General features: G+C 43.2%; 3 protein-coding genes across 3 annotated transcripts in view; 2 read left to right on the plus strand and 1 right to left on the minus strand.

Annotated features, from left to right (window-relative positions):
* LOC118414103 (uncharacterized protein CFAP97D1-like) overlaps positions 1-722 on the plus strand; it is a 4,004-nt gene extending 3,282 nt beyond the window's left edge. Inside the window, exon 6 of the mRNA XM_035817876.1 lies at positions 245-722. Coding sequence (XP_035673769.1) covers positions 245-340 — 96 coding nt within the window. The 3' untranslated portion in view covers positions 341-722. The remainder of the gene's footprint in view (positions 1-244) is intronic.
* Positions 723-1,922: 1,200 nt separating this feature from the next.
* Positions 1,923-8,157, plus strand: LOC118414102 (carboxypeptidase E-like). Its single transcript, XM_035817875.1, has 8 exons — positions 1,923-2,796; positions 3,936-4,132; positions 4,560-4,733; positions 5,315-5,433; positions 5,837-6,018; positions 6,218-6,357; positions 6,772-6,871; positions 7,116-8,157. Exons 1-8 carry the CDS (start codon positions 2,496-2,498, stop codon positions 7,427-7,429), a joined length of 1,527 nt encoding a protein of 508 aa, XP_035673768.1. The 5' UTR covers positions 1,923-2,495; the 3' UTR covers positions 7,430-8,157.
* On the minus strand, positions 7,569-17,146 carry LOC118414101 (leucine-rich glioma-inactivated protein 1-like). The gene is made up of 13 exons (XM_035817874.1): positions 16,555-17,146; positions 13,830-13,901; positions 13,568-13,639; positions 13,245-13,316; positions 12,664-12,735; positions 11,937-12,106; positions 11,473-11,624; positions 11,080-11,198; positions 10,545-10,710; positions 9,875-10,012; positions 9,391-9,486; positions 9,049-9,231; positions 7,569-8,800 (listed from the first exon to the last, which is right to left on the minus strand). Exons 1-13 carry the CDS (start codon positions 16,746-16,748, stop codon positions 8,663-8,665), a joined length of 1,644 nt encoding a protein of 547 aa, XP_035673767.1. The 5' UTR covers positions 16,749-17,146; the 3' UTR covers positions 7,569-8,662.
* Between the last annotated feature and the right edge of the window lie 1,603 nt (positions 17,147-18,749).

Here is an 18,749-nt window from a genome sequence, read left to right on the forward strand (position 1 = left end):
GGGTAACCTCCTTGTTTTGATATTTTGTATTGTCGACATAATAGAAAGGTATTCGTGCCAAGCCCTGTGCCAGGCTGTGGCGTTATATTGTAACTCAGATCACTGAAGTCCACGCCAATTGTATGTTTTACTAGCAGGATCTAGGATTTTATGATATATGATTTCTTTTGATAGTATTCAGCCACATTATTGAAGTTAAAACTACTATACAGTCTCTCGCATTGACCCTCACGTGCCCTTTCAGCTCAACCAAATATACAAGGACAACATCTCCAAGTACATCGGACCTCCCAGAGACGCCAAGCGGTGGAAACCTCCAGCTAAAAACAACAATGTTTAAAACTGTCCACATAGGCATGGTCTTTATATTGTTAACAAGTTGGGCGGATCCAGTCTTCAAAACTGTACATAAATCAGAAATAGAAGCTCGGTATTTGGGAAGTCATAGTTTCCCTCATTGTTAAGAATGCAATAAGAACCCCTTCCTTGTCTGCTGTGTTTTGACAGAGAATATTTGACTGTACGTCCACCCCCACATTGCAGAAGTAAGGAGAACCTAAAGCGATTGTAAGGTCAGGCTGTATTTACCACGGTTCTGTATATCGTGATCAAGTAGAAAAGAAAACACTGACTTTGAGGACATGAACTGTATGGCCCTGCCTTTTTTGTCTATACATTGTCATTACATGTATGTATTCAAATATATTGTTTGGTTCTCTCTTTCTCTGCTGCGTCTTGTTGATCCTTCGGACTCGAACATTCCTCCCCTCCCTAACTAATCTTAAGCCATGCTTTGTTTGGCCAGCATCCAACATCGCATGCACGTCCTATCTCACATGTCAGAATCGATCTTCCTACTATTTTGCCAACATCAACGGTTCCTTCCGTCAAAGTCTCTTTGTTTCCACCACACAACTTTCATTGTTTCCTATGGTCACATCTTTGTGCCCCACAGCAAGTCTTAGTGTCACACAGACAACAGCGATCAAGACGACGGCGGAAGGATTACGTTATAAACTTTACAATCTGACTTTCTGCCGTTGTAACTCATGATGTGCGACTGCAGTTTGCGGGGAGATCGCACGAACTCCAACTAACGTCTGTTTACCCCAAAATATGGGGTTTGGCAACCGGGCTATTAGTTTTGAAGTTTTATTTCGAACCTGGAAACTGGGAAAGGCTAAGATTCACACGGCTGTGAGGTCATGCCCCCACTCTGAATCCGTTGGACTTACCCATGCCGTAACTTGTAGAAAAGTCAGCATGGCGATATATGTGAGGTGCACCTCTCAACATTGTGTTATGTTTAGGTACACATATAATTAAAAAAGAGTATGTCAACATGCTTTTCCGATCGCCTTTTAGATATAGTATCTGACAAAAAAACTTAATGACTGTTCGCCTCCTTCCGAATTTCCCGCCCTTCAGTAATCTGGACAAGACGATAAAGTCACTTCCCGGATGTGCCCGGAGACGTGGTGTCTTGGAAGTCGTGAGGACGCCTTATTTGGTTGGGCCGATTTGCGCAGTCATCCTAACGTTATTGATCTTTTCGCTAAGCCACCCTCTCTGTGTTAGAACGTATACGCACAGACGTACCTTGTAGCAGTTTGTTTTATATATTATATTTGAATATAAAGATTATGGGAATAGACGTAGCTTCCATCGTCAAGGTCACGAGTACTATATTAAGATTAGAATGACGTAGTTTGGGGTGTCTATTGCCAAGTTCTTCCAAAACATCTGCATTTAGTTTACCAAAAATACAAAGAAGTCTACAAGAGTCATTTGCCAGCTGTCAAAAATTGATACTTAGTATTACTAGCGTGTGGACCATGAACTGAAACACTTCTTCTGCTGCTGCCAAAACTACAACTGAAACAATGAAAAAAGACGGCTAGCATTTTCATAAATGATGTCCATCTTTTCCTGTGATCTGATGAAGTAATGACATGATAGTGTATGTCAAGTAATTAGGACGCATGTAATTTATTCCATTGTACCTAATTACTCGCCTCACACACACACACACACACACACACACACACACACACACACACACACACACACACACACACACACACACACACACACACACACAGACAAACACACACATACACAGACGAACACACACACGATAGGAATTCATGCGTCATTCTTAGGGGTGATCCACGTAATATCAGAGGACAGGGTGTAGAATAAAGAAAGCTGGTATTGGTTTATTTCCACAAATTGCAAATCTTTATAACAAAGGCGACAGCTAAGGATAACGTTAGATGCAGGGAGAAAATCTGTGACTGGTCACATTGACGGAAAACTGCCCCTTCCCCCAGAGTCACCTTGACTCGTCCCCTCCTGTGCATATCCTTGCCCCGTCAGCAGGGGCAGAGAGGGTCACTGTTCCTTTCTTCCTGCTCCACTCGGAGTTCGTGACTTCTGTGATAAGCGGCGGACTTCAATACTTTCCCAGCTGGACGGGTAAAGTTATTCAAATAATGGGGAAGCAACCGTTCTCAAAACCACCCACACACGAATTTCTTGGGCCGTTCCTGCCTACGAAAGAAAAGAGTTGCTGGATTTTGCTCTTCGTTCTTGCGTTTGAGGTAAATTCGATTCGCGGTGGCGATGTCAAGATTGACTTCAGCTATCATCACTACCCGGACCTGAGTAGGGTGTTGAACGACACCGCGGCCAGCTGCCACGAGATCTCGCGTGTTTACAGCGTGGGGAAGAGCGTGGAGGGACGAGACCTATGGGTGATAGAATTCAGCGACAATCCAGGTGTTCATGAGCCAGGTAAGACTATCATGTCCGTACTTAAAAATCGCCACTTAACACCTGTTCCTACGCTGCTACGCTGCAAGCAGCTATGTAAGTTAACGTTATATGGTATAACCAACTAACTCAAAAGTCATTTTTTCATGAGTGGTCTTCATAGTTTAAGAAATAAGACTTCTGTCAAATCTAAACAAAAGAATTGAAAGGAAAGTCATGTCAACATGGATAATTAGACCACATCAAAATTTCATACCGCTTACTAGTGAGGAAGGGCCACGACGGTAGGACTATAAAATGTGCATTTTCATCCAGAAAATAACCCATAATAAAGCAACTGAATGATTGTCCATTCGGAGTCGGTCATCCTGGCGGAAAATGTGTTGACTTGGTCACCAAGTTACAGAGGACGACGGCAAAAGAACGTTGGTCAGTTGTGGTGAGATCAACTGTGACACGTCCGGTCAACCACAGGACAGCAAACAGTCACGAACAATGTACTATCGCCACCCTGCCCAATGGAATGTCGGGTCAAAGCCTGTCACAGTTGTGAAGATTACACTAGTTACACTGCATCAAATTCAATTCTGTTTCTTTCCGAAGTGTACTTGGCGTTATTATCTGAATCGTCTATGGTCATTTGGTACACGTGAAATGCTCCGCTCAGTGTCGCTTTGGACTTGGATGGTTAATGAATGAAGACCTTTTTTTGTACGTTTTGCCCAACCTGACTAAGTACAGGTCACAAATGTCAAAGACAAATCATAGTCTAAAAGTATCATAGATCTGGTACAGGATAGAAATTCGGCTTCTTCTCGCTTCTTGGTAAAATAAAAATGTAGGATTGTATGGGTTTAGTCATAGGCAAAAAGATAAGCCAAGGGGATCTACGGAAGTAATCTGATGTATCTTCAAATGCAACTTGGTTTGATACATGACCATAGAAGATACACTTCAAAGAGGGAGACATATATCAAGTCGTGAATACACATGTAGGCAACGTTTTATCTGTCACTGATCACTATCGAAGGAAGTGCGGGATTGTGTGTTTGTCCCAGATAAGATCCAAGGCTGGTAATCCACGTCGATGTTTATCTATCGGGTTTTCGAGAGGTATTGTATCTCTATCATGATTGAAGTAAATATTGTTCTCTACACAGGGGAGCCCGAGTTCAGGTACGTTGGGAATATGCATGGGAACGAGGCTGTGGGAAGAGAGCTCCTGGTGTACCTGGCTCAGTACCTGTGCTCTCGTTACCAGGCTGGAGACGCCCGGATACGGCAGCTGATTGGCCAGACGCGGATTCACATCATGCCGTCCATGAACCCCGATGGGTTCGAACTGGCAGCGACGCTGGTACGTTCAAGTACGATGGGCGCCTCTCTCTGTCCGTTTGTCCGTCCGTCTGGCTGCCTGTCTGTCTTCTCTGTGTCTGTCTCTCTCTGTCTCTGTCTCGCCCCTCTATTGGCCGGATTTTGTTTTTAAGCTATCCTTAAACTAAGCCACTTTTCTCTTGAAATTGCAGAACCCACAAATTCTAGAAAAGGTGGGGCTTTTCGTCTACCTCTGCTTCCAAAAAAGAAGTCAAACCCAACCTGTTTAGAAATAGCCAACATCTAGTATCACAATAGAATATTGTTCATAATTGTCCATTGTCACTTGTATATCTACTATGTTTATACCATGTACTTGCAATTAGCCCTCGGGCAAGAACTTGCAAATAAACTTCTTATGTTGATGAGGTGACATTACTGAATGTGCCGTACACGTGTATCCACGGCAGGGCCCTGACAGCCCGCGTACCAGCACGTCCTGGGGCAGCTACGGCCGGCTGAACGCGGGCAGGATCGACCTGAACCGAAACTTCCCCGACATGCTGCCGGTCTGGCTCCTTCAGGAGAAGTCTCAGCGCCGAAACCACCATGTGGACATTCCCGAGTGGTACTGGGACACACAGGTGAGTTCAGCTTTTGTCTCTGGACGTAGTCGAATAGATAACGACTGCATTTATGTGTTTTGAGTTTGATTGACAAATCTCCGTCTTTTTTTTTTACATCATTGAAAGATAAGTTTCTCAGTTTAGATTTTTTGATAGTCCATAGAATTCCATGTTCCTTGTGTAATTAGCTAAGCCACGTATTACATGTATAAGCGCTATCTGTCCGTCCAAGCTGCCTGAAGAAGCGAGTGATTGTGCATCTAGTATACAATAGTCATTGTAGTCATTGTAGTCACTGTACCTAAGTCATTGTAGATACCACATCCATACATGTTATTCATTTCTGATTTATTACCATGACTTGTGCTTCATTTATTTGTTATCAACACCTCTGTGATCCCCAGAGAAAGTTTATGACATCGACAAAAATACATCGACAAGCACGTTTCAATGATATAATCGCCGCAAAGCTCTGCGTATATCATTTTAGTTTATCCAATACTGGGTAAAATGCGCACTAGCATTCCATGCGAATGGAATACTGTAACAACACCTTGGCGATATCTACCACTCATAATGTCGCTGTTTGAACTCTTCAGGTCGCCCCGGAGACATTGTCTGTCATCTTATGGAGCTTGAGCCAACCGTTTGTCCTGGCGGGCAGCCTCCACGGAGGCAGCGTTGTCGTCAGCTATCCTTTCGACAGCTGTGGTCTCAGGTACATGTTTGAGTTTGAGTTTGCGTGGCTACTTCCAAAAGTTCATGATGATGATTGCTCATCATTTATATATGTACCGAGAAGGATAAGTGTCGTCACTAAAACGTCCGTTGAGAAATCAAATCTCTTGTCCTGCTGAGCCCGTATATATGCGGGATGCACATGTATAATCCCTCCAAGTGGGCCCAGTATTTGTACGGGATTGGGACATTTATCAACTAAATGTGGCATACCGCAGCAAACCGGCCGCATCGATTGGGGAAGTAAATATGCAGATCTGATTAATTAATCAGTTGGGGGGCGGGTAGCTTTGGGCAAAATTCTCAGCAGGACAAGGGTTAAATGTCAGGCCAAACGTTCTTATGTAATTCAATTTACCGTCCTTCAACTTTTTTTCCCGAAGGAAAGTGATGCGGTCCTACTCGGAGGCGCCAGACGACGCCCTCTTCCGGAAGTTAGCTAAGGTGTATGTGGACGGGCACAGGAAGATGGGCAAGTGTGGGCAGGTGGAGCCCTGCAACAAACGGAACTTCACATGTAAGGGAGGGATGACCAACGGAGCCGAATGGTACTGCGTTTCTGGCGGTAAGATTGAGTGACAACGTCACTCTTCAGAGAACCGTCCTGCAATTGTCTTAATGTTCTGCTCTTCTCCCCCAAAACGGTGTAGCCGCCGCCACGGTAAAATTAATGATCATTAGTGTAACTACAACCGTGGCATCTTTATCTAACCCTGTGTAATCATTAATAGCTGATAACCAGCGTTTTCAAATTAATGTTTCAGGTATGCAGGACTTCAGCTACCTGGTCACCAACTGTCTAGAGATGACATTTGAACTTAGTTGCGATAAGTACCCGGATGAAAGCGAGTTACAGACGTACTGGGAAGACAACAAGGAGGCCCTGCTGTCATACATGGAGGCGGTGAGTCGACATGTGACAATGTCCACTAATTAATCATGAATGTTTGTGCATGATTGTGTTTGCATGATTGTGTGTGTGTATGATTGGGTGTGGGTGGGTGTGCGTTCTTTCGCGCATGTGTGTGTGTGTGGGGGGGGGGGGGGTGCCTGCGTGCGTGTGCGCGCATGTGTGTGTATGTGCGTGTGCGTGTGTGTGCGTGCGCGCGTGTGCGCGCATGTGTGTATGTCCGTGTGCGTGCGTGCGTGTGCGCGCATGTGTGTATGTGTGTGTGTGTGTGTGCGTGCGTGCGTGTGCGCGCATGTGTGTATGTGCGTGTGTGTGTGTGTGGTATGTGTGTGTATGTATGTGTGAAGGTGGGCGTGTCGGGTTAGAAGAGACGAAAGTCATTCCATAAGTCACATTTTTCTTTTAAAGGTTCACACAGGCATCAAGGGGTTCGTGAGAGATGGGGCCGGGAAAGGTGTTCCCAACGCCACTATTTCTGTAGAAGGTGTGGATCATGACGTCGCCACAGGTGGGTTGTTTTAAAAGCAGTAAGATTAGATCACTTGAAAGTAATGAACTTCTACCTTGATGAAAGATTAAACATCTCCTTTTGAATATGGCAAATATTTACCATTGTACAATTTTGTAGAAATAGGATAGTCCCAAGTCATGCACGTAGACATGAGACATTTTTCATTTCACATTTTTCTTTGGTTGATTCTTCGCACACACAATGATCTTGGGCATTAAAACGCATTTCTTTATTCTCTCAGCGTCTGACGGAGACTACTGGAGATTGCTTCTTCCGGGAACGCACAGGGTAACTGCATCATGGGAAGGTTTCGAACAGACCCGCACATGCGCAGTAAAAGACGGATCCCCTGCCACAGTCTGTGACTTTAGTTTCTCTGCAACTACGACGTGGTTTGCTTCAAAAGACGACGTAACAGGGGCGATTACTGAGTTTACCATAACTCCTGCTCAATCAGGAAAGCACGCATCAAGTAGTTTCAGTCTACATAGCAATTCATTTCTTCGTTATTATCAGATCCTGGTCATAACACTTATCGTAGTGTGGAGCTCATAGAAAACTTAGAACGTTTCATGCCCCTTTAAGACAACCGTATGTAGAAGAAGAACAAAAGCTGGTTTTACGACGGCATAGTTGTTATTGAAATTATTGACTAGCCGACTAATCAACTATAACGTCATATATTAGATGGATGATTATAAAGAATTAAAAGAAATATCTACCTCCGTTTCGCAAGACGAAAGTGTTGGATGTATCGATGTCGAGCTTTGTGGATGTTTAAAGTGAAAAAAAAAACGAATGAAAAAAAATCACATGGACGGGAGTGGAACCGATTTTCTGTAGCATTTCGGCGCAACAGAATCTTACGGATGACAACTCTTTATTATGTGTCGCTTAAACTTCATGACAAAAAGTTCATTCTTTCTCTCCCTATTCAGAGGTTATTCCAATAAATAAATAAATAAATACAGACATGTGCACGGAGAACGAACAATAATAATTGATTTAATCGAATTATGTATTTCTACAACTTACTACTTGTAACATTCAAGTAGTAAATGACGTATCATAACAACCTATTAGGATTCACAAGGATACAACCAGTGCAATATTCACCATACAAATGTGTTAAACATAAATCTAACGTTATATATGTATATACTAATACTCTAATATTATTGACGCGTTAATGCAATGCGACATTTCCTTCCGATAAAGCCTGGCTGCAAATCAACATACTGTCCGATTTGAGCTTTCATGAATAAATAAAGGTTCAAACACAATTAGTCTATAAAGATGACTGTCCACTACAAGGATCTACTGTCTTACAGTTACACAAGTCACCCCTATAGTGTCTTCCCCGAACGCTTTAGTTATAGACTATGATGTGGCGCTTTGCAATGATTATGTATGGAAACTAGTATTAATGTTGCTGTTACTTTCATACGACGACTTCTTATTCACATTTTGCGTCACATCCTGAACTCACGACACAGAGTATGGTTTCCTGCATCATCGGTTGTAAAATTGTCCAGGTTATCAATATTAATAGTACATATACCCATAACCCATCGCACAGTGACGTCACAGCATGCTGCATATCAGCCGTGGATGGGTCATCAACATTTGTCCCCAGGGAGCTAGAAAATAGCTTTTGAGGATAATCCTTCAGGAATCAGGGCCCATTCCACAGGAGCTGAGAACAAACTTTACCGTTACGCTACAGACGTTATGTTACTAAATATGTTACATGGGTGTGCACGGTTAGTACTTATAAGGACGTCTGTACTACTGGCTCAGGTCCACCAGAACGTGCCTGAAGATCTCGGTCTGCTCACTGAAGCTGGCCACGAACAGGAAACTGTCCTCTTTCTCCGGGGTCACGGTCACCACTTTGAAGTCTCGAGGGGTCTTCAGTTCAATATCCTTAAGGAGAAACAGCTTAATTAATGGTTTCAGCGTTGACAGAATCTTCTTTCTGATCATGAGATGCAACGATCGTGTAACTAGTGCTGAAGTAAAGTTGTTTCACTAAACATTTCTAGAATTAGTTTCAAAACGGTTTAAGATCAGACGATCTCCCCTCCTCTGTTTGTGCATGGGCGCTTTGCATATCGTTCTGAAGTATATTATGCAGATCTGAGAAAATCGGGTTTCACCGATGCCTCTCTTACCTGGCTTTTGATGAACTTCGTGTCTTCCGGGCTCCACCTGTAGACTTCAGTCAGGACGTAGTCACTGCCCAGTACCAGGTAATACTCCTCCTTCACCTGAAGCGGCTGAAGCACCATGGCCCCCCGAGACTTGAACACCTGGTACTCCTGGAACCCGGATGTGGAGGTGTTCCAACGAAGCAGCTATTCAAATGAACCAGAGAATGTTACTACTGATAAGTGTAGCAGAAACATCAACAAGATGATGTTGGCCGCCTAAACATAAAGAAGAAGAAGAAGAAAGTGGCTGTCGGACGAGAAGAACACATTTTAGTACCGAAATATACAGGAAACTAGTACTACCTTGGATTCTCCGATGAATTGTGTAAGGCAGAGGTAAACATCATCGTCAAGAACGAAGCTGTGCGCTGCTACTGGCTCCTCAAAAGGAATGTCGGCCTGTATGGAGGAAAAAAAATTACTTGTCACAAACAGGTTACGTAGTAAAAATGAGAACATGATCTGCTGATGTGCCGGAAAATATGTCTCTGCCAACTTGACTATTTGGATTATGGTTTGCAGACTGCAAAGCCTATCTTCGACCGTCATTGCTGGATCAGCACATCTTTGGGGAAACCATTCGATTGGAAAAACGTTGTGGCATTCCTATTCGGTATGAGGCTCAAGATTCCATGTGCCATATATCATTAAAATCCACTATCAATACATGAAATTACAGAATTATGCAATCATAGAACTTCTCCGACAGAGCAAAAAAACATTGTTCATGCAAAAAGCCGACAACTTCACAAGATCCGTCACAGGGACCTCTCTCGAGTATTGTTACCTCGAATATGAACTGCCTGTCTCCGCGGGACCACTTGTAGAGGGCGGGGTGCCGCCCGCTGCTCAGCATGATCAGGTAAGGCTGGGTATCGACTTGGAAGAACTCGAAGTCAGCCTCACGGTACAAGTTGGCAAGCTCCTGTAGCAACAGCAGGAATGAAGTACTTGTTAAGAACTCTTGGAAGGATTCCCGGTGTGGCGTCGAATGACCAAGCGATCAGTCTAGCGGACAAGAGATAGCTAAACCGTGTGTGTAAAACGACTTTCCTCACTCCGTCCAGCTGTAAAAATGGGTACCTGATGACTTGGCGATGGAAGGAGGGGGATGTGACCACTGTCCAATACCGCGCTCTAGATAGACACAGTGGGTAACAATCCATTGTCCCCACGGCCTCAAAACGGTTTTTATGATGTGAACATAGCTACTTTTTCACTACAAACTTGCGGAAAGAAACGCTCTCCACTCTACCAATTTTCGACACGTATTATTGCGTTTATGATGTTATGCTATCGCGATCATGGTGTCAGTACAGAGATGATAGGTGAGTGGTCCCTATGCACATTTGTTATCTAAGTTTGATCCGGATGTGGGATTTCATTGACATGTTAACGGGATATTTTCTGTGATGTAACTACATTAGCGTAAAGAAACAAACAATGTCAAATCCTACCTGCACCAGAGTGAACTGGTTTCCGTCCCAGGAGTACACGGCGCTGGTTCCTCCCTTGGCACCGTCCGCTATCGCCACGTAATACGTCCCGTCAATGCTGAACGTCTCCACGTCACTCGGCTTCACCGTGTCGATGGTCTGGAACAACACGAAGTTGTCTCTGGTGCTGAAGTGAAAATGGGACAGTCCAGTGTCAACGATACAATGTACAGATCAACCAAACAGATGCGTGCGTTCATTTCTGATAGTATACTAAAAATACCGTCACTTATTGCTCAAAGGCCAAAGTCTTATAATGGCGTCATCCCTCATGGTTAACTGGTGTTAACGATTACATCACTGTGTATTGGTTACAAGTTGGAGAATCGATTCTGGACCAGACGACGGTGGGTTGGGGTTCGACCAGAACTCTAGAGAGGTAAATGTTGCAAAATACCAGCTGTGTAGGCGGACATTACTAGTGATGATACAAGATGCGGTGTACTGTGGCAGAAGAGCCCAGAAGAGGAAGGAGACAGCTCTTCATTGTTCTTACCTGTCGAACTGAAACACCCTGGTCCCCCCGTAAAGTTGTGCAGCCAGTATGAACAGGTCTGTCTCCATTTGCACGGGCGTGCACGCCACCACTGACGGGGCTGTGATGTTATTATATACCTGAAATGTACAGGAAACCGTGATGGGTATTAGCAAAGCCGCGACAAGGGAGCAACTCTTGTCTTTGAGAGATAAGCATCGTCTTAGATGTAAGGCTCAACCCATTGTAGCCAACCTTGCAGACATGCTAGAGACGGACAAAAGTTTAAACGATAATGTTATTGTTAAACGTCCGTGTTTCCCTGTATCCTTTATTGCTAGTTTCATAACATCTTACACAAAGAATTTGATAGAGACAGTGATGGAAGTAAGGAGTACTAGTACTGTCGCGTACTTTAAAAGTGAACTCCACGTGATCCCAGGTGAGGATGCTGCAGACGCCAGCTTCTGGTTCGGCCACCACAATATTCCGCTCGTTTGTAGTCTTCTTCTTGTAGATATCAACCCGCATGGACACTGCGTCCATCGACTGGAAGGCGTGAAACTCTGGGGATTCAAGGAGGAATGGGTGATTGTTAAAGTTACCCATGACAGGGAAAAGGCTAGCAAGGAATTAGCAATGTAATGTAATACCACCGTAATTCTGAGCTAGGAAAATAGGTGTACGTGTAATTGTTCGCTTGTTTTTCCGCACATTTGTGGTCAGCACAACATAACTAGTACATATGAGTCCAGATGGATTGTAATGATATGTAGGTGCAGGTATTGTGCTTTTTGTCATTTACAGTCATTAACAGATTTCCAAACACAAACTTCCACTAATGTTAAATGCCTGCTAAAGTAACTTCCAAACGCTACCTGGTTTGATGCAGTCGAAGTCGTCCTGAGTGAGTTTGGAGGACAGTCTGTCCTGGAGCTCCGCTGGACCGGCGCACTTGAACGGTGGGGAGAAGTACTCCTCTGACAGGAGCTTGTCTACCAGCCACTTCAGTCGGCAGTCACACACCAGCGGGTTATGGGACACATCCCTGGGACGAGACAAAGCATTTCGTTATTCTAATCCACATTCATGTATGTTGTTGTAAAGTTCCAACTTTGTTTCAACTATGGATTCTACCAAAACAGATGATCTTTCATTCTAATCCACACTTCACTACAACGTTAGATACTGTGCAGGTACATCTAACGTTACATGTCTAAACGTGTGAAGGTCTGGGACACTCCCACGTAGTCAGACGCTATTAATCTATTCATTCCATCTCAAGGCAATTAAGTTGGCCCTTCAACTTGTGAAGTTTGGTTTCCAGGAGGGCTCAGTAAAGTTGCATATGCATGACAATAGTAGTTACATATTCAGTAAGGTGGGAGACAAAGCGGACGACATTAAATAGAAGAAATAAAGTTCAACATGTCAAATCAGCGGAGCAAATAAAATCCAAAATGTCAAAACAGAATTGTAAATAACTAAAATTCACAGCCTTTCCGAGGTCAAGAGTGTCCCTTTGATAATGCCCCCAAATAGTTATTTTTATCACAGCGCCTGAATCTACAAATGTATATCTTGGTGAAACCATTCTTGACTTACAGATAGATTAGTGAACCAAGACCGTTCAGCAGGCCAACAGGAAGACCAGAGAGATCATTGTACGCCAGCGACCTGTGGAGGGCAGGATAAGCGTTCAATCGAAATCAACATCTGGATCTATACGTACCATGAATAGGATTGAAGCTGGTGCAAAATATGACATGCACAAATCGTATGGCTTTCTCTGTGAAGCTACGACATGCAACGTCAGTAGCCAGGACATGTTTGCTGTTATGCGATGATGATTTTCGACATTTCTGCTGCGTTTCCACATGTCAGGAAGCTGTGGTTGATGTTCATCAGGCGATCTAAGACGTTAGAAATCCGCACCAGCAATCCGCAAATCTTACTCAAATAAGTACCTCTGTAGTATCTGTCAACAAATTCCGGCTTCATAGATAACATCATTAAACCTCATGGCCTGTATGTATAGCTATGTACGCAGGGGTATACTGTTATGGCATTCACCTCTAAGATACACAAGAAGTGCTGCTTTCAGAAGCCTTTGTTGGTCAGATGATGCTTTCATCATGCTTTGAAGAAGATAGACCAAGCCAGCTAAATGGATAAAGTGCACTTACAGGTACATTAGCGATGGCAAACCGGTGAAAGCCCGCTCTGACAGATACTTTATCTCGCTCAGTTCGATAAACCTGCCGGATAAGAAACAGTCGTTACAACATCGACATGAAATATCATTACATTTCCTGATGTAAACCCAGGTCTACAACTACACGGTAGCAAACACTGGAAGCATGGACAAGGTTTTAAGTTTTATTTCACGATCTCAATGATAAGATCTCGAGCGACTTACATACTAGTATTTTACCCTGGAGTAAAAAAAAATGCATCCAAAGGAGGTTAAATAAGTAAAGGTTAAAGAATTTTCAAAGGAGGAACTTACAGGTACCGAAGACTCGTCATTCCGTCAAAAGCCCCATCTTCAATCTTTTGAAATGTGCAGGATTTGAAGAAACTGTAGAACGCCAAATCTGACATTAGAAACTTATCTACAGGTCCTATCAAATATTCCGAAAATAAAATGTTCTTCAATATTCTGAGTGATTTCTACGTACATAAAACTCTGCAGTTATCAATGTCACAAATCCGGTCCGATATCTCATATACATGATAATCCTCCACTGAAAATGAGGGGATTAACTTACAGCAGGTAGACAGTCCGGAGATGGGAGAATGATGATGTGGCGAGTTTGTGGAATTCGGCTTCAATAAATGTTCTGAAAAAAAGGGAAGGTTATGCAATGACAACTCTTCACTCTCACAAAACACGACTTGTCCTTCTATGCAAGTGACCCATGCAATTTACTTATAAAAAGCTGATACTTACATTCCAATATCGCGGCCACTATGGCGGCAACAACCTAAATTTTAAAAGGGCACTGAAGGAATTTCATAGATAGAGACGAATATTTTTCTACGCCTCGTGTGTTTTGTCATCGGGTATACTTTTACATTTTGCATCATCCTCCAATTATGAAGTTAAGGGTTGCAAATTCAATTAAGATCGTAGCGAGGTTGCAGGGCGATCGCCGTCTATTGGAATGGGGGTCATTCTGACTGATGTGATAACGTTATACAAAGTAATTTGTGTCTTGTGATGTGTTTTACAGTGCGCCTAACCCGTGACACGGCTTCGCTCATCATAGCCATTTGTTCTCGCAACGGGAACCGTTTCCAATATCCCGATATCCACAGTTCTGCGTGTCGTCTGGTAATGACGTCAGTACGAGAGGAAAGATCTCCGCAAAGTTAAACATCTGGACAGTACATGTATGCTAATCGTGACACTAACGAATGCCGTCGTGTTTGTGTTACAAAGTTACCTCTCTTTCTGTGTGTGTGTAATCTGTAGAATATATCAAATTGAGCTTTATAAACGACATGGAATTGAGACATGGAAAACGTATCAATCGATTGCCTCCTCTCCCCTTCCTGTTAAAAAAAATCAACGGCAAAATATTTTGTATCAGATGTGTGTTGTTCCGGTCGTTTTCATGAAGCTTCACGCCAATATGTTCCTGCTGATATCATTAAAACGGTTAACACCTGGTCTTGAACAGACATGCGGGCATTGATTTTCCCTCGCGCCATTTTACCACATGCTTATGAATTTTGTCTGATGCTCTCAAGGGAAACCATAGGTGAAAAGGCAAACGGAGATCTACCATGACTGATTTACATGGTCTATACACAAATAAGTGACTTACTCGAAAATATTGTTTTTCCTTTACAAAAGGCAAAGAAACAGCTGAAAAAAGAAACCGCTGAAGATTACAGCACGCAATAGATGTGATTTCTTCACCTAGCCTTAAGTACAAGCTAACAGAAATGATGCCTAATGGTTTTAAGTAGTTTTTTTATAAGCAACTTAGGATAAATAATGCATGAGTATTCAGGAAATAGCTGTGGAAACGAGATAAGATAACCAGCCGCTGATATCCACAGCAGCAGGGGACGTTTTCGCCGGTGTTATATATAGATAGACATTTATATTGTCTACAAGTGCACTAAAAGTAGCTGTGATGTGCGTACGAATTGGGGACGGAAGCAGTAGTCAACACCAGTAGCTACGGTCCTTCTCAAGACGAATTGGCGGGAAACCTGCGAACGAAAGATAACGAATCACGTGGACAGAGTGTGAAGTTTGTAAAAACATTGGCAGCTAACCGTTTTAATGGAAGGTTATGATGTATTCTTACGACCATCTGGACATGAAATTTTAATGAGTTTTTCTGTCTGATGGCATCTGGACTATGCAGACCGTTCAGTGACGTTTGACCACAACGGCACAAGGGTATATGGCTCAGTTGTTGAAATAAATCCCAGTCTGTGACAATAGGATATGAGAATCAAGGATGTAAACCTCTACAATTACCAGTTCTTATTTTTGTTAGTTTCAGTCAGTTTCATTTTCCGGAACTAATGTTCAAATTAGCTTCTTGCTAGAGTTCACCACCTCTGTGTCCTTCACATCCTCCTGTCTTAGAAAAAAAGTTTTCTAACATTTCTGGCAACTTTTATTGAATCTGTGGCTAAGGAATTGTGCTCTGAATTACTTATTGATGATGAACAGTATATCGTATTGAAATGAAAAGTGAAAGAGGCAAGGCCATGTAACAGGGCGTGACGTTGACAGGTGAGAAACATTGTTCGTTCTGACACGTGTCATGGTCTTGTTGTGCACGCGATGTAGCCACATCAGCGGACAAAAAGGATGGCGATCGATTTCACAATTTGACCTTGTCTCTCTGTTGCAAGGTTTAGGTTTGTCGGGTTCAAAAGCTACAACCCAACCCCCCTCCAACCCCGACAAAGATATTCCGTACCCTGGCCGAGCCTGGCCGTGCAGTTTTGCAAACATGTCTTGAAAGTTAACCACTTTTCTGTTTCTGTCAGTGTTCCTGACTTTAAGATGGTAACTTGGGAAACACGAAGAAAACAATCAAGACAAATACGTACGTTGTACATCTAAGATATCCATCTAAGTTTCATTCTCACAGGAATAGTATACAAATGGTATCCAAAAGTCTACACAGACCTACTTTCCAACTTTTTAAAACCAAGTTTAGACCGTTATCACCTCCTACGTCTATCCTGCATATTGATACACACTCTGTTGTGGTTACCAATTACCAAATATTGTGTACCTCTAGCTTGGTGTGTACAAATGTATATATTGAAGTACAGACATTACAGTTGGTTACTATTGATGTAACACTGGATCAGAATTACAGCTAAGTATATACCACAGAGAAAGACGGGCGTCTTGAGTTTTCGTCGAGTTTCGTGCTACTATGCTTAAAGACATGAAGCTGCACAGTTGTACACAAAATGAAAATCAAGAGGAAAAATGTTAGAGCGAATACTCACAGAGACGTAACCTCTGTGGGGATTTTGCGCGGGACAGTCAGCGTGTTCACGCACAGGGCCTTGTCCACGGTACAGTTACAGGACTCCGGGCAGTCCGGGTGGGAGGCGGGCACGGCAGTCCCGGCTACCAGCAGGCAGGCTACCGTCAGAAGTGAGGCCGCCAGGCAGACATGTGCTGTACTCCTGGTGTCCATGGTCGCACGTACAACAGTCTAGGAACGAGGACAATGGGTTCTTCGTGGAGTCAGAGAACGGGATGCTTTAGCTGACGCAGAGCTGTTTGATGAACGTTGTTACGCCGCACACATGGATGGGTCGAGAATCCCCAGCGCTCTGCTGCCTGCGTTATAACATCAGTCAAATGCACGATGTCTCCACCAGCTAAGGTCCCAGCGTTCGGGTCGGGAAATTCAATTAGAGCCCTCGGAAAACAGCAGTTGGTTCCTGCAGGGCAGGAAGAGGCATGTTAACAGGCAGAGGTGTTCAATCGCTTTGCCAAGCCTGGTGTTGAGCCGACAGCCGGCACGGATCGATGAGCGTTGATGCCAATTCCAGATACTGCCATTAGCGCGCAACTTTCCCTGCAATGATCAGAGCTAAAGCTTTCAGTGTATGATCTCTCTAACAACCTTCTGCCTGGTTATTGAAACTAAAGATGCACCTCTTTGCCTCTGATGGAAGTGATTGTCATTTGTATTGATTAATAGTGTTTACAAACGTCTTAAAAGTATACAAATCGCAAAACCATAACCAACTAACCAATTAATGAAACAATAGATTGGTTGATCAAGCAAAACCGTTACGTTGTCGTTGACGATGAGGGTCTCATTATTAACCGTTTTGTGTTTTATGAAGAAAAACGTTACAAATCTGTTGTTTGTCTGTGTTTTTTAAGTAAGCTCCGCTGAAATATGCCATTGATCTGATCACTTAATGTTGCCTAAGCCAAGTGAGGATTCTTCACTGGAAGGGATCAATGATATAGATGTCAATATATTCATACTAGGTTTATCGTTGAACTGCCGAATTGTTGATGGAAGTACACAACTGGAACAAGATTGAACAACAAGAATTGATAGTCACGCGGTGAAGTAGGGTGAGAAAGACTGCAGAGTTTTTGCTGCAGATGAAAGCTCCATATCTATCTATCTAAATTTGTCCGTGAATATATGAATACATCTATGTTTATCTACATGTTTATCTCTTTCTCTCTGTCTGCATCCATATGTATCAATATATAATATATTCACATCTTAAATGTGTGACAACATTCTTCATCTCTTGTATAGACTTCATGAAACATTGATGAGGTTCTGTCTAAGTGTGTTGTGGCGGATCTTCCTCCATAACTGCTTGATATCTTTCGTCAGAGGAGTTTCCGCCTAAATCCTGATCATGAGTGGTATTCTCCCTGTCCATGGGTCACGGAGGGGGAGGCAAATCTGGCGGAACTCTTTAACATCTGCCGACGGTAGCGAGCTGAAGCGTCCATATCTGTAACGTGAAGACCATGAGAGTACACATGACCGTCTCACCGTTAAACAGCACAGATCTTCAGACTATATGATGCTTACTTCCTTGAATGGCCCATGTATCGGAAGAGCGTAAAAATAGATATAACCTTAAGAATGAGCTTATGGTAATTCGATATCGCGGCATAGTGTCTGCACAAAGTCCCCCGGGGACTTCCTCTATCGATTCCATTTGCTGACATATTGCGTGGAAAATTAATGTCATTACGGAACTGCAGAACACTACTGGCGATTTGTTTCATCTGAAGTCCCTTTATGGACACTGTCTAGCTCGGTTTACCTAGAACAGGAGTTTATCAGAAGAAAGGCTACTGCTGGCCTGTAACCATTAAAGTTTTACAAAGTTGCCCCTTTTTTTCCAGTAACTATGCCGACAGTTCTTATTCGCACAAATGTGAGATCAACACTAACTAAGGTCTACGTCACATTTCCAAACCGGGGTGGGCCGGGCAGCTTTCGGGAACGAAAAGTATGATTTAAGACACCAAACTACACAAGACGTAAAAAGATTAGTCGTGGGCATTATTTGTGTAAATTTTACGCATACATTTCTATTTTCCGGCAAGGCCCAGGCTTGTAAATGTGACGTTAGCCTGACACGTCGAACCACGTTTAACCGATTAGGGACTTTTAAATCAAAACCCTTTCCTATCACACACCCTA

The sequence above is a fragment of the Branchiostoma floridae genome, chromosome 4 (genome assembly GCF_000003815.2).
Source record: "Branchiostoma floridae strain S238N-H82 chromosome 4, Bfl_VNyyK, whole genome shotgun sequence".
Classification (NCBI taxonomy): domain Eukaryota; kingdom Metazoa; phylum Chordata; class Leptocardii; order Amphioxiformes; family Branchiostomatidae; genus Branchiostoma; species Branchiostoma floridae.

Bases quoted from the DNA above. Each gene is read 5' to 3' on its own strand.
- LOC118414101 (XM_035817874.1), bottom strand. From the start codon at position 16,748: ATGGACACCAGGAGTACAGCACATGTCTGCCTGGCGGCCTCACTTCTG. The intron at 11,199-11,472 runs GTACGCGACAGT...TGTACATTTCAG, and splicing joins ACGTGGAGTTCACTTTTAAA to GTATATAATAACATCACAGC. The intron at 9,232-9,390 runs GTAGTACTAGTT...TCATTTGAATAG, and splicing joins AATTCATCGGAGAATCCAAG to CTGCTTCGTTGGAACACCTC.
- LOC118414102 (XM_035817875.1), top strand. From the start codon at position 2,496: ATGGGGAAGCAACCGTTCTCAAAACCACCCACACACGAATTTCTTGGG. The intron at 4,133-4,559 runs GTACGTTCAAGT...TATCCACGGCAG, and splicing joins TCGAACTGGCAGCGACGCTG to GGCCCTGACAGCCCGCGTAC. The intron at 6,019-6,217 runs GTAAGATTGAGT...TTAATGTTTCAG, and splicing joins ATGGTACTGCGTTTCTGGCG to GTATGCAGGACTTCAGCTAC.